Source organism: Nilaparvata lugens, chromosome X (genome assembly GCF_014356525.2).
Source record: "Nilaparvata lugens isolate BPH chromosome X, ASM1435652v1, whole genome shotgun sequence".
Lineage (NCBI taxonomy): Eukaryota > Metazoa > Arthropoda > Insecta > Hemiptera > Delphacidae > Nilaparvata > Nilaparvata lugens.
In genome coordinates, this window is record NC_052518.1 from 26,272,544 (window position 1) to 26,289,144 (window position 16,601).

General features: G+C 32.6%; 1 protein-coding gene across 3 annotated transcripts in view; it reads right to left on the reverse strand.

Moving 5' to 3' along the window:
* LOC111043544 (filamin-A) overlaps nt 1-16,601 on the reverse strand; it is a 221,640-nt gene that overhangs the window by 137,543 nt on the left and 67,496 nt on the right. For all 3 annotated transcript variants that reach the window (XM_039443087.1, XM_039443088.1, XM_022328524.2), the window contains 3 exons: nt 13,628-13,828; nt 12,134-12,274; nt 10,573-10,830 (listed from right to left, as the gene is read on the reverse strand). In XM_039443087.1, the coding sequence (XP_039299021.1) occupies nt 10,573-10,830; nt 12,134-12,274; nt 13,628-13,828 (600 nt within the window). The remainder of the gene's footprint in view (nt 1-10,572; nt 10,831-12,133; nt 12,275-13,627; nt 13,829-16,601) is intronic.

Below are 16,601 nucleotides of genomic sequence, written 5' to 3' on the forward strand. Positions count from 1 at the left end.
ACTCTGTATCTAGCACAAGGAAATCTTGCATGAATAAATTGGTTCTGGACTTCTCTTATGTACCCAAATAATATATTAAAAAATCAGAACTACAATATAAATTGCATGCACCAATGTATATAGTGACTGGACTATTTACGATTTGTCGGCAGTTATGTTTATTTGACGACAGGAAATGAACTGGCTTCCATCTGTAGAGAAGGCTTCTGCCAGAGCTGAGCTAAAAAGAGTCATCTCAGAGGCTATCATGGGCATGAAGGAGAACAACAAAACGCAATTTCAGAACCATAAAATGAAAAGAAGACTGCTGGGCTAGTGGCATTTTTTGGTGCCTTCTCCAGCAATGAGAATGAAACTTCCACACAATGTCCTTTAGAGCCTAGAAGACAAACTTATTCAGTCTTTATATGAAACTAAAGAACTAAATGGCCTTATAAGCATCCCGATGAAACAAATTTTAATTAGGTGTAGATATAGTCTTAATATAAAACTGCTAATATGACCATCATCTGCGCTCTGTGTTGAGATTTTAATAGCATTTACACATGAAAAGTGCTGATGTGGAATTTCTCCATATTAAGGTGGAATGAAAGATATGTTGTCAGCTCCATATACTTTTTTAGAGCCTAACTAAAGTTTCAATGCACTTAAGGCATCATCATCGATGGCCTTTTTTGGTCAATCTAACCAAAAAATACCTACTTGAATACTTGAAGTCGTTGCCAATGACTGGGGTCTCCAGATAAGCAGATATTATTGTATTCTGCAATGTTTGAAGAGTATTTTCGGGGGCACTTTAGTATATGGGCCGCGGAATCTAGCATTGAGACCTACATAGATCGATAGAGGAGGACAAGACGAGATCAACCATGTATAACATTGTTGTCGATTTCCAAGGATTAGCTGAAAAAACATGGTCGAAAGTTCAAAATTTTTATATCATTTTTTATTTTTAATAATTTTTTTATGACTACAATATGTTTTAAACTAGGTGCAATCTTATGTAAAATTTGACGAGGAAACCAATGAAACTAATTTCAGGTTCGTAAATTCAGTAGTTTTTGAGATATTGCAAAAAAAATTTTGCTTTAAAAAAGGTTAACTTGTTTTCATGATGATTAATAGGTATTTTAAACTATTGGATCTAGTAGAATCATAAATTCTTAAGGAGAAATGTCCAGTCACTTGATAGCCTAAACTCAAAATTGTTTGAGATATTTGGGAAAATAAAAAAATTGCACACTCAATACTCTTCAATTCTCATCTTCAATTTTTTTTCACTACTTTTAGTGACTACTAAATTGGCTCATAGGGATTTTTGCAGGGAATTCATTAAAATAGATTTGAGGTTAGAAAATTCTATAGATTATTGAGATATTTGGAAAAATACAAGAAAATGTAGTATTTTAGTATTTTATTGTAAAAAAAATTGAATCAAATCAAGCTTTTCGTAACCTAAGCTTTTCCCAAACCTAAGCTTTTTCCTAATCTAAGCTTTTCCTAACCTAAGCTTTTTTCTAACCTAAGCTCTTCCTAACCTGAGCTTTTTATAATCTAAGTTTTCCCAACCCAAGCTTTTCTCAGACCCAGCTTCCCTGAACCTAAGTTTTTCCTAACCTGAGCTTTTACTAATCTAAGCTTTACCTAACCTAAGCTTTTCCTAACCTTGGTTTATCCCAGACCCAGCCTCCTCTAACCTAAGCTTTTCCCAACCTAAAATTTTTCTAATCTAAGCTTTTCCCAACCTAAGCTTTCCCCAGACCCAGCTTCCCCTAACCTAAGCTTCTCCTAACCTTAGCTTTCTCCTAACCTATGCTTTTCGTAACCTTAGCTTTTTCCTAATCTAAGCTTTTCCCAACCTAAGCTTTTCCTAAGTTGATCTCTTTCTAATGTAAGTTTTCCTAACCCAAGCTTTCCCTGACCTAAGCTTTTCACAGACCCAGCTCCCCCTAACCTAGGCTTTTCCCAACCTGAGCTTTTCCCAACCTCAGCTTTTTTCTTAATATAAGCTTTTCCTAAACTAAGATTTCCCTAACCTAAGCTTTTCCTGACCCTAGCTTCTCCTAACCTAAGCTTTCCCTAATCTAAGCTTTATCTAACCTAAGCTTTTCCTAACCTTAGATTTATCCTAATCTAAGCTTTTCCTAACCAGAGATTCCCATAACCTGAGCTTTTTCTCAAACATAGCTTCCCCTAACCTAAGTTTTTCCTAAACTAAGCTTTTCCCAATCTTAGCTTTTTTCCAACCTTAGCTTTCCCTAACCTTAGATTTTTCCTAATCTAAGCTTTTCCTAACCTAAGCTTTTCTCTAACCTAAGCTTTTCCTAACCTGAGCTTTTTCTAATCTAAGTTTTCCCAACCCAAGCTTTTCTCAGACCCAGCCTCCTCTAACCTAAGCTTTTCCTAACCTAAACTTTTTCTTATCTAAGCTTTTCCCAACCCAAGCTTTCCCAACCTTAGCTTTTCCCGAACCCAGCTTCCCCTAACCTAAGCTTTACCTAACCCAAGCTTCTCCTAACCAAAGCTTTCCCCAACCTCAACTTTTTCCTAACCTGAGCTTTTCCTTATCTACGTTTCCCTAGCCCAAGCTATGCCCGACCTAAGCTTTTCTTAGACCCAGCTTCCCCTAACCTAAGCTTCTCCTAACTTAAGCTTTTTTTAATCCAAACTTCTCCTAACCCAAGCTTTCCCCAGACCCAGCTTCCCCTAACCTAAGCTTTTCCCAACCTTAGCTTTTTCCCAACCTAAGCTTCTTCCTAACCTAAGCCTTTCCTAAGTTGATCTCTTTCTAATGCAAGTTTTCCTAACCCAAGCTTTCCCTGACCTAAGCTTTTCTCAGACCCAGCTCCCCCCAACCTAAGCTTTTCCCAACCTTTGCTTTTTCCCAACCTGAGCTCTTCCTAAACTCTGCTTTTCCCAACCTAAGCTTTTTTCCTAATATAAGCTTTTCCCAAACTAAGATTTCCCTAGCCTAAGCTTTTCCTGACCCTAGCTTCTCCTAACCTAAGCTTTCCCTAATCAAAGCTTTTTCCAACCTAAGCTTCCCCTAACCTAATATTTTCCTGATCCGAGCTCCTCCTAACCTAAGCTTTCCCCAATCTAAGCTTTTTCTAACCCAAGTTCTCCCTAGGTAGCAAAAAATGGAGTTGCAACATTTTTATTTGCCCAAATATCTCGAACAATTTTGAGTTTAGGCTATCAAGTGACTGGACACTTTTTCTTTAGAATTTATCATTCTACAAAATCCAATAGTTTAAAATTCCTATCAATCACCATGAAAACAGGTTCACCTCTTTTAAACCAAAAATTTGCACTTTTTCTCACTATTTTTGCAATATCTCAAAAACTACTGAAGTTACGAACCTGAAATTAGTTTCATTGAATTCCTTGTCCAATTTTACATAAGATTGCACTAGTTTAAAACATATTGTAGTCATAAAAAATTATAAAAATAAAAATGTATATAACAATTTTGAACTTACTGTCATGTTTTTTCAGCTAATCCTTAGAAATGGATTACATGGTTGATCTCGTCTTGATCTCCTCTATCGATCTATGTAGGTCTCAATGCTAGATTCCGCGGCCCATATACTAAAGTGCAGCCATATTTTCTATCATAAAAAGTAAATATTTTTCTTAAAATGTTCTAAGAAAATATCCTACTCCTAACTTACCAATAACCTTTAAAACATTAATAAACATAACTCAACCTGAACCCTAATCCCTTCCATCATATTATTCCAGCATTCAAAAGCAAAAACCCAACCCCCTAATCCACCCTATTAGCCACCCTTTGAAATATCAATGGAAACCTATAAGTTTCAATTTTAACTTACTACCAATCCATGTCAGTTCTACCTTTTTATAGTTCTACACAGTTGACAAATTGTTGTTGGATTATGAAAAAATTATTATTGAGTTATATATATATATATAATTCTGAACTTTATAAAGTTATATTTTCTCATGGTGGATAAGTGAATTCAATTGAATTGCAATTTGTACACACCAATATAGTACCTAGGTTATATTATTTTAAGTTACTATAAATTGCCCCCGCAACTGAAGGGTTATTCATCAACTTAATAAATCTTAAGAAAACCCCAAAGTTATTACATTATGAATTAAAATTCTCTTATTCAACACAAATACTGAGATTTATTATTCAGAATTGTGAAAAAAATCGGCTTTACTAACCACGGCACAATTAGTTGTAATATAAATTTATCTCAACTATTTTTGAAGACATCGACTCATTTTTTTAATGAAAGAGGAAGAAATGGTAGGTGTTGCTAGATTAATAACAATTCTAATCTATGAAAAAACTTATTAATATTAATATTGATTAATAGTTTATTTTGTAAACAAATATTGAATTTCGCCTAACCTACAAGCTTTTTACTTTCCTTGCCCTATTACCATAGGTAAGGAAAGTATTGCTTTCCAAAAAAATTAAGGTACCCCAATTTCAAGTTTTCTATACGTTTCAAGGTCCCCTGAGTCCAAAAACATGATTTTTGGGTATTGGTCTGTGTGTGTGTATGTGTGTGTGTGTGTATGTGTGTGTGTGTGTGTGTGTGTGTATGTGTGTGTGTGTGTATGTGTGTGTGTGTGTGTATGTCTGTGAACACGATAACTCCATTCCTAATTGACCGATTGACTTGAGATTTCAAACTTAAGGTCCTTATACCATGAGGACCCGACAATAAGAAATTCAATAAAATTCAATTCAAGATGGCGGAAAAAATGGCGGATAATTACTAAAAAAACATGTTTTTCACGTTTTTCTCGAAAATGGCTCTAACGATTTTCTTCAAATTTATACCATGGATAGCTATTTATAGGCCCTATCAACTGACATGAGTCTCATTTCTGGAAAAATTCCAGGAGCTCCATAATATTATTGAGAGAAATGGCGGATAATCACTAAAAAACCATGTTTTTCACGGTTTTCTCGAAAACGGCTCGAACGATTTTCTTAAAATTCATACCATGGATAGCTATTCATAAGCTCTATCAACTGACATGAGTCCCATTTCTGGGAAAATTTCAGGAGTTCCGTAATATTATTGAGAAAAATGGCGGATAATCACTAAAAAACCATGTTTTTTACGGTTTTCTCGCAAACGGCTTTAACGATTTTCGTCAAATTTATACCATGGATAGCTATTTATTAGCCCTATCAACTGACATGAGTCTCATTTCTGGGAAAATTTCAGGAGCTCCGTAATATTATTGAGAAAAATGGCGGATAATCACTAAAAAAACATGTGTTTCACGATTTTCTCAAAAATGACTTGACCGATTTTTTTCAAATTCATACCCTGTATAGTTATTTATCGGCTCTATTAACTGGAATGAGTCTCCTTTCTGAGAAACTAATGGGGGGTCCACCCCATCCTTGAGAAATGGACTTTGTAGCCTCCATCTCGTTCATGAGGTAGGTAGGTAGAGCAGTTCATAAAAAGAACACATAGTCGAGATATTTCATCTGTAGAACAGCTGTTTTGACGACTTTTAAAAAATATCGAATTTCACAATTTACACAAAGGAAAAAGTACTCTGAAAACAACTATACACATATACAGAAGTCTGATCGTAGTTTCAAATATGTTGCCGCCAATCGTCATTATGTTATTCCCCTAAATCATTCTCGTTTAAGAATGAAGCTTATAGTTCAATGAGCAAGGAAAGTTGTGTGAGTGTACCACACCAGATTTTTACTATTATAGAATTAATAGGCGATGTAAGTGTGACGTAAGCCGTTGCTACGACGCCATCTTAGTCTCTAAACAAACCGTTGCTATGGAGAGAGAGCATGTTATTCAAATGGAACTAAAACATCACCTTACATTTACAAGTATATCAATGAAATAATAGATTTCTAAGAGTTGAGAATATTTTTTTCAAGCTCTACACACTCAAATCATCAATTTCCAGTATTTATTCAGATCGAATAAATTTTTTTGGGACAGCCAAAGCAGAAAGTCTCAGGAAGTAGTGCATAGTACTATGTATGTGGCTGCTATGGTAAGCCTTGTTGAAGAGAAAGTTAAAGTGCCACATGAATTCTTACATGAAATTTTTAATTATTAATTTTGTTTTCAATATAAGCTACTTTCACAGCATATGCTGGAAGTTTTAAAGTCTGCTGTCTCACATTAGAAATGTTTATTTGAGAATGTATACAGTCTGATTTCGATGACAAATAATCAAAATAGTTTGAAGCAAAGGAACATTTTCTTTATTGTTCCTGACTGTAAACATTACAGTGAAAAGGCAGGCTACATACGATTTTTTTTAGATTTCCTGAAAATCCCAAGGTCTAGCTCGCCTCTATAAGGTCTGTACTACAATTTTAGGTTATGTTATTGTTAATAAAAATCAAATTTATCTAGAATAATTAGTGAAATTATTAATACAATAATTCAAATACAATTATGTTTACAGTGAATGTAGCACATAAAATACATAATTATTTGCTTTACTTTACATGTTCACTTACCCCTTTTAAATTCTTGTAAACATCATTACCATTTAGTTAGAATGTAGGAAGTATACAAAATGATTAGTGGTCACAGCATCTACATTTTTTTACTGTGTTGAGTTCATTCAATATCTTACTATCTCACTTAAATTAAAAACAATTATATACTTCAGAAAACCTAAACACCAAACTTATAAGTAAGTACCTAGGCTAAACCAAAACACCTAACCTATATATTTAAGCTTTAGTCTACTCTAACAGTTACACTAAACAATAGGAAAACAGAATATATTCATATGAATTTTCAAATTACAACTTTATAACAATCTAATGAAATTCTAGGTAATAATTCAAATTGCACTTCAACTTTCTCTACAGGTAGGTTTTCCATAGCAGACTACAGACATGGTACTATAAGCTCTACTTCGTGAGACTTTCTGCTTTGGCTGTCCCAAAAAAATTTATTTGATCTGAATAAATACTGAGAGTTGATGATTTGAGTGTGTAGAACTTGAAAAAAATATTCTCAACTCTTAGAAATCTATTATTTCATTGATATACTCGTAAATGTAAGGTGATGTTTTGGTCCCATTTGAATAACATGCTCTCTCTCCATAGCAACGGTTTGTTTAGAAACCAAAATGGCGGTGTAGCAACGGCTTACGTCATCACTTACATCGCCTATAGCACCATGGCACCAGGCACTGTGACTTGACACTGTAGAGCGACCCAGCAAACAGCATCGGCGCATGCGCTTTGTATTCAGCAACGACGCTTGCGCTTTGTATTTAGTCGTAGTACCATGAAAAGCAAATGACAGTGACACTGCTAACTGCCTATTGATAGATCACTTTCAGGATAAAATTTATTTTAACATCATTCATTATCGAAAAATCTGTAATTTTTTTTCAAATTTCAAGTGTAATCCATCACTTATTAAAACATGAACTATAAGTATCTGATTCGGATAGTCTTATATTGATGAACTATAAGTATCTGATCTATCTTTTATTATTTCTTAGTTATTTTTTAATCCATGAGTTATGCAACTCATAATTATTGAAAAATGAAGTTCTATAATGTTATAGCTTTTGTCTATTATTTTTCAATAATTGTGAGTTGTATAACTCACAGTTTTCTTATGGATTACAAAAAAACTAAGAAAGTATGGAAGTGTAAAGAATCATATTAACTTGTGGACGTACCGTATGCAAAGAATACCGTACTTCACTAATAATATGCTATAAATACTTCACTAACACTACAAATTGATGTTCAATAATATATGAAACGTAAAATACAAATACGAAATTGAAGTTTGCAAGATGAAATAAAATTCAGATTCAAATTCTGTAGCTTTCAAAGTGTTAGTGCCGGTTGCACAACAGCCGGTTGAATTTTAATTGTAAAAGAAATATCTAGCTTTATTTTCAGGAATTCTGTATAATTCAAATTGGCGGGTTTCAAAGATTACAATACATCAAAATAAAAATGAATCAACTAATAAATCAACAACTATTTTAGTTGTAGACTAGAGACTGTTCTCTTATTCTGAATTATCAGTTATTTTAGTTATTTTTTGACTGAATTTTCAGTTTATCAGGTACAATGATAATTATTAGCCTATTCAAATTGTGGAAGACTCATTTATTTGAGAGAGAAAGCAATAGGAATGCCATATACACACATTGGAGCATCAGTTTATGAATGCAGAATGAACGAATGATTGCAAAATTCTGAGGTGTAGTAGTAGTAGTCTCGCTCGAATTCGTGCTGTATCTATAAGACCATGAGACAGCTCATGAAAGAGCGGATGAGGTATAGTGAGGTCCACGTTATAATGACAGTATTTGTTCAACTTTGGTTTCGCTATCCTTGTCTATCATTCGACAAAGCCGGTGGTACTATCCTTTTCTAGGTCCACAACGATGCCAATTATGTTTTTGACAGTGTAGAAATATAATTAATTAATGCAGAGAATCGGCATCGCTATTCTCCTATCTTTAACCACTGTCATTATAACGTGGACCTCACTATAGCGCATTGTACTACGATTGAATACAAAGCGCATGCGCCGTTGGCCCGTTGCTCTTTGGTGGGTCGCTCTATAGTATCAAGTTGGCACTGTGACCATGAAGTGATAAATAACACAATAGAGTGGTTCATCCGTGCTCTTGTCTAACGCTCACACATTTAAAGAATGCAGTACAGTCGGTTTTCGTAATTGCTCAGTGAGGAAGATTCCGGTTCTAACTTGTCCGATTACTGATTCAAGAGTTGAGACAAAATATTTATTCTAATTTCTTTTTTTTTCATCAAATTTCAATTTGATATATTTGAATGTACATTTTTTTAGATTTGGATCTTTTTTTAAAAGAATGGTAAATCCAGTGGGTAGTCTACTAAAATTGTGAAGTCTTATGTAGGTTTTAATGAAGAACCAAAAGAGACAAATTCTAAGATTTTGTTCAAAAATAATAGGAGATCTGAAAAATGTCAGGAAATGGCAGGTAGCCTAAAAAACGTTTATTAGTGAAGAAGAATTTTTTGTATTTTCAGCTGGTTACAATGTTTTGTACTAATGTATTATGTTGTGCAAAATGAATTAATTTTTGAATTGAATTGAAAATATCATAATCAATAGTATTATTCTATTTAATTGAAAAAGAAGTACTATTGGATATTATAATATCCTATAAATATTATGTCTTAACATACACAATTGCAATTAATACATTATTATTAACTAAAATATTGATATTAAAAATTCAACTGAGTCACAATGTTGTAGAACCGTCCCATAATGGAATAAATACATCAAACATTATATCAAAATGTTTATTAAGCTATTTTACTCAAGTTATGTTGGCTAACATGTACTAATTCATATTCAATGTTCACCTTTTAACTTTAGTCATCTTGAAAATGCAAAAAAAAAAACACCCTCATCCCCTTATTAGCACATGAGTTAGGAATGAGAACTTTTGATATGTTCTCCTCCTAACTAGTCTCAACAAAGCTGCAGTCAAAAATTGTGTACAAAACATTGCCTCCAAATTCCTTTGTCAATATTGGTCTATTGTTAAAAAACTGGAGATTACACACTCAACACTAAAGCTGCTGCAACAGTTGTAGGGAAATGAAATGCATAAAAGTGTGAAATTATAGACTACATAAAATTGAAGAGAATTCAATGCTCTATAAGCTCATTTTCAGCATTGATTCTTCCCATCGATTTTTAAAGAGTTATAAGAGCATAAATAGAAAAAAAATGGAGGCAAAGGTGTTTTTTTCAAAAATGTCTCGCCTTCAAGAGCGGATATCTCGAAAACTTGAAAATATATGAAAAACGTTGTGAGATAAATATTCTAAGAGATTATGTAAGCTTCAATTTTGTATGTAATATTTACCGTATGTCCGTAAGATACATAGTTTCGAGTTATATACGAGAAACCAAAAAATTGTACCTTTAAACCACCCCCAACCATTTAGCACAATGGGTGGGGGTGGGGACTTTTGATGTGTTTACCTCCTTACTACCCTAAACAGAACTGCGGGATCGAAAATTGTCCTCCAAACTTTTCCTTCTATAGGTACCCTCTTTTGAGCATTCATTGCCTGGACTAATAATACAATGAATAATATTGCTAGTGACTTTTTTAAACTTGAGTAGTACGGTACCTATTAATTGCAATAAGCTATTTTAAATTTCATCACCCAAAAATTGTAAATCTATGTTTCGGTATTCTAAAAGAATGGTTTACTTGTTCAGCCTTATCAAATCTATGTTGGCTACCTTCAAACAGGCTATGATGCCTTATGTAGACATGTCGCAATCAACCATTCCTTCACCGAAGATTTTTTCCAGTATATTCAGCTCAAAAAAGGTTGTCCTATGCTGTTCAGTTCAAATTTCATTTGTGTGCTTGTGTTATGCTGGTAGATTTCAGTTCCAGTTACCCATTTATTTTTAATAAGGAATATACAGACACTGTGTACAGAGCAACTGATATAATCCATGTTATATCCATAATATTAATAGAATATGGATAGTGAATAGGCTACATATAAATGTTTGTACGAACCCAATGTTCCAGTTTCTCCATTGGTTTCAACAGTGAATAGTGCTGGATAGCCAACAACACCTCCAGAGAGACCAGGTCCATATGCTCTGATTTGCGTTTCCTTGTAGGGTCCTACTACCACTTCAAAGGGTGATTTGGGAATGGGTTGACCGAGGAATTTCACCATCACAATATAACGGCCTTCTTTACGAGGATAATATACAGCGTCGTAAGTTGTGCCATTGATTTTTGTCAGCTTCACTGGTTCGTGAGCTCCACCTGTGCAAATTTGTGTTTTATGTATGTTATTGAGAATAAAAATTGAATTCAAATCACTATAATACATTATATAAGAATGAAATTTAGGCCTACGTTTTACGAGAATGCTGCAAACTTGTAAAACGGAACATTTCTTTAATGGCAAGCAACTTAATTTGAGTGGAAGAAACAAATATTAGCTATGATCTTTTATTTGATTGTATTGAAAAAAATAATATCGTCAAGTTCAATATTATTACCGGTATCATAATTATAGAATAAAATTTCTTACAAATTGAACTATCTTTGTAGAAAACAATAAAATATTGCTAGACATATCCATGCAACCCTAGCAAAGATGAGGTAGTCACTTGAAAATGTTCAAATATGCCTCTTTTATTGATGATACATTGTTTCTCCTTATAAATAAGTTCCCGGGGCACTTGAAATTTCAACTATTTATTAATAATCTCTTTATTATTGTAATCAGTTGATATCATCTTTTTTCCAAAAATATTTTTCCTTAATAAAGTTATATGTTATTTTGGGCATTCATTTATCTTATGTTTCCATGTTCTATGATAACTCATGAATATATGTTTATTAGTTTTTATTCCTTGAATCTATAAATTAATCGTAAATTTCACTTGTAATTTATTTTTGCCAAAATATAAAAATATTGATTCTTAGTCTAAGTTTTGCTGACAAACAAGTCGTTATCATGATTGGTGGGCTTGAATCCCTCCAAGTGCACAAAGTTATTTGATCATGTCTTCATCACATCTCAATTATTATCGAAAATACTTGAACCACTAAGCTCTCGCGTTATAATCGTGCATAACACAACATTATAAATTTGGATGTCATAGTGAAATTTGTAATGTGGAAGTTTTAGTTTCAAAATTTGATATAGGCTATTTTTGGTTTTTAATATTATTTTTTGTTTAGATAGGTTTCTTCTATCAATTTTTAACTTTGTTAAATTTAAAATCAGGAGATGAAAGTAGAAGTGGGAATCGTTAGGTATAAAACTTAATTTTAATTAAAATTGAACTCAATATATAACCTATATCCTATAAACTTGAATGTTTTCGCCCAATTATATTGGGTAATATGGCAAGGCAGAACACCTGAGAGGATCTCTTTGTCACTGAAACCATAATAATTAATGAATAAATCAATCAATCAAAATACTGATGTCAATCTTATCAATTATTTTTTCTCACGCAGACGTAAAAACTTATTCATTGTTGGCAGCATTCAACAAAAACTCTAAGAGTTTGATTTCGTGACAAAGTTAGAATAGAATTCGACTTGAACTGACCAGGACCAATGACAAGTACTTCAGGTGTCCCCTCTCCTGCTCCTTCAGTCTCGATTCGAAAATCAGCCGCATCTTTGACGCGAACTCCAGACGGTTGAAGTCCTCTACCGTATGCGCGAACTTTCTTTGCACCCTCTGAAGCTGAAAACGCAATCGATTCATTTTTAATATTTTTCATGTTCTATTTCAAATAGGCCTACTTTTGAATCGTTTAATTTTATTAGAATATTAACATGTTCTCAGAATATATTGCAAGATTTTAAAAGTATCTTAATATAAGATTCACTAAGAAAGTATATATTGAAATTTTCATTAGAAGCACAAAACTTAGTTTTATGACTCAGGCGAACTTACATTAAACCAAATTATATCAATAACATTACACATTATTTATAAATAAATTTTCACTCTGGTAGTGTTGTAAAAATTGATTATAATTTCAAAAACTTTCATTGACATTCCAAAAATAATAAATATTATTAGCACTTGATACCTTTTTTTACAGCAATGGCTTTCAGAAAATTATTCAAAAATAATATTATAAATCGGAGGAATGAACAAAAAATATTTCATTCAGAGTCGAAAGGAGTTTATTCAATATCAATCATAGGAATTATTGGGGGCACCATACTAAACACCCTTCATTTTGAATCTGCACCTGGACATAGGATGAGTCTTGAAATATTTCAAAATGCTTTTCATTATTTGAAGGAATTATTTGTTCTATTTAAAAAAGTAAGTAGTATTTTTTCGAAAAAGGGTGCTATCAAGGGTTATATTTTCATTTGATCTTATTTTTATTAATAACAAGGGGTTCTTGTTATTCATAATCCTTCATTTTGTAATTTTCTTGTCTACTATGATAAACAAATAGAATACTATGTATATTTCCACTAATAATAATAAATTATGACCACTCATTATGTGGCTTAAAAATTTTTGTCCGCCATCTTTGGTCCGTCTTATCTAGTGTTACTTAATTTTTTCAAATGAGAAGGTGGTCATGTGATAAAAGATAGATAGATAGATAGATAGATAGGCTGCCTTTATTTTAACCTTGAGGGCGAAGTTAGGGCGCAGCCGGCCCTCTCTCCCACTTAACCCTCCTATACAATTCTAATGCATCTACATCGCAAACAACATAAGGAAATAATCTCTTAAATATAATAATAAGTAATATGATAGATACATAATGATTTTGATACGGAATTTCTATAAAAAATGAATGACGAAAACCGCACATCGATAATATAGGTATCAAAAATTTCCAAAGATATCCACATTTAAAGATACTAAATTATACAAGAATGAAAAAAACCAGTAGGCCTACATTGATGATCAAAGGGATGATCAAGGAGTTTCCATTGTTTGATCTAGTAGACTGATAAAATTTTATAACTTGTATTAAATAAAATAGAAACCCGTTAAACGTTTTCTAATTTTGATGAAAATCATTGTTATTGCATTATATATTTCGCTTACATTATGTCATACCTGGTGTTATTCTCACCCCAAAGGGACTAGATGGTATTGGCTGCCCGGCAAAAAATACATTCACTGAATGCAGACCATTATTTGGAGAGGTATATTCACAATGCCAAACGTCTGGGGACAGCTGTCTCACTTTAACTGGTACTGTATTTTTGTGTCCTGCAGGATCGAGTATTATAACTTCCGGAACTCCTTTCCCTGCGTCTGTAAAAATAAGGCAGTATATAATATCCAGAGGCTTCAGTAATCCAGAAAATTGAAATTTTTATTTATTTCTTAATAAGGAACAATACAATATTTTTTTTGTTCATGAAAATAAATAATTATTGACCACGTTACACATAATACTGTTGTTCGAATAAAAAATAATAGAGTGTAGAGATGGAAACAATATAATAGAAGGTAATGAATTAAAGATTTATATACATCATATTTTCTCATACATTTTGTTGGGCTACTCACTATTTCTATCACGGATTGACAAACTTATTAAGTAGGCTACTCAATATTTTTAGATAATTATTTAATAAGTTCGTTTTTGTAGTGCCTACAAATCAAAAACTAAAAGGGTATTAAATATTTTTTTCAAAAAATATCTCCATTCAGATATTTGAAAATTGAATGATGCATTACTTTAATGAAATCTCGCGATCCGTGAATTCATAAATTATGAATTTATTAAATTCACAAATAATTATCTGAGAAAATTCTTGAGATTTATAATCTGGCATTTTGCAACTAAAATTATATTCTTCATGTACAACACAATAAAAAAACCATAAGCATTTGAATTAAGTAGAATTAATTGATTTGGATGAATATACAAATAATATTCCAATGAGTAGAGAAAAATTATTATTTTTCATTCGAGATTTTTTATTGACTTTAATGACAAATTTTATTAAAATTATATTTTTATATTATTAGAAATTAAAAAACATTCTGCCATTAAAGTCAATAAAAAGCCTAGAACGAAAAATAATAATTTTTCTCTGCCCATTGGAATATTATCAGTTTATTCATCAAAATTTGTATCAAAGCGTTCGATTCACGAAAAAAACTTCTTCATTTATTCTAATAAAAACTGAATGAAAATATTATTCATTTTATGATGAAATACTATTCATGACAAATCATATACAATCATTTTTTACTTTCCTTGCCCTACTACCATAGGTAAGGAAAGTATTGCTTTCCAAAAAAAAAAATCTGGTGTGGTACACTCACACAACTTTCCTTGCTCATATTCGAAACTACGATCAGACTTTTGTATATGTGTATATATAATTGTTTTCAGAGTACTTTTCCTTTGTGTAAATTGTGAAATTCGATGATTTTTTTTAGTCGTCATTTTTTAAAGTCGTCAAAACAGCTGTTCTACAGATGAAATATCTCGACTATGTGCTCTTTTTATGAACTGCTCTACCTACCTACCTCATGCACGAGAAGGAGGTTACAAAGTCCATTTCTCAAAGATGGGGTGGACCCCCCATTAGTTTCCCAGAAAGGAGACTCATGTCAGTTAATAGAGCTGATAAATAACTATACAGAGTATGAATTTGAAAAAAATCGGTCAAGTTATTTTGAAAAAATCGTGAAAAACATGGTTTTTTTATTAATTATCCGCCATTTTTCTCAAGTATATTACGGAGCTCCTGCAATTTTCTCAGAAATGGGACTCATGTCAGTTGATAGGGCTTGTAAGTAGCTATCCATGGTATGAATTTAAAGAAAATCGTTAGAGCCGTTTTCGATAAAACCGTGAATAACATGGTTTTTTTAGTGATTATCCGCCATTTTTCAAAAGAATATTACGGAGCTCCTGCAATTTTCCCAGAAATGAGACTCATGTCAGTTGATAGGGCTTATAAATAGCTATCCATGGTATAAATTTGAAGAAAATCGTTAGAGCCGTTTTCGAGAAAACCGTGAAAAACATGGTTTTTTAGTAATTATCTGCCATTTTTTCCGCCATTTTGAATTCAATTTTATTAAATTTCTTATTGTCAGATCCTCATGGTATAAGGACCTTAAGTTTTAAATTTCAAGTCAATCGGTTGATTAGGAATGGAGTTATCGTGTTCACAGACATACACACATACACACATACACACATACACACACACACACATACACACCCAACACACACACACAGACCAACACCCAAAAATCATGAAAAAACTCCATTCCTAATTAACCGATTGACTTGAAATTTTTAACTTGAGGTCCTTATACCATGAGGATCCGACAATAAGAAATTCAATAAAATTCAATTCAAGATGGCTGAAAAAATGGCGGATAATTACTAAAAAAACATGTTTTTCACGTTTTTCTCGAAAACGGCTCTAATGATTTTCTTCAAATTTATACCATGGATAGCTATTTATAAGCCCTATCAACTGACATGAAACTCATTTCTGGGAAAATTTCAGGAGCTCCGTAATATTCTTGAGAAAAATGGCGGATAATTACTAAAAATCCTGGTTTTTCACGGTTTTCTCGAAAACGGCTCTAACGATTTTCTTCAAATTCATACCATGGATAGATATTCATAGGCACTATCAACTGGCATGAGTCATTTCTGGGAAAATTTCATGAGCTCCGTGATATTCTTGAGAAAAATGGCGGATAATGACTAAAAAACCATGTTTTTTACGGTTTTCTCGAAAACGGCTCTAACGATTTTCTTCAAATTTATACCATGGACAGCTATTTATAAGCCCTATCAAATGACATGAGTTTTCTGTCTGGGAAAATTGCAGGAGCTCCATAATATTCTTGAGAAAAATGGCGGATAATTACTAAAAAACCATGTTTTTCAAGATTTTATCAAAAATAACTTGACCGATTTTTTTCAAATTCATACTCTGTTATTCATCAGCTCTATCAACTGACATGAGTCTTCTTTCTGGGAATCCAATGGGGGTCCACCCCATCCTTGGGAAATGGACTTAGTAACCTTCTCGTGCATGAGGTA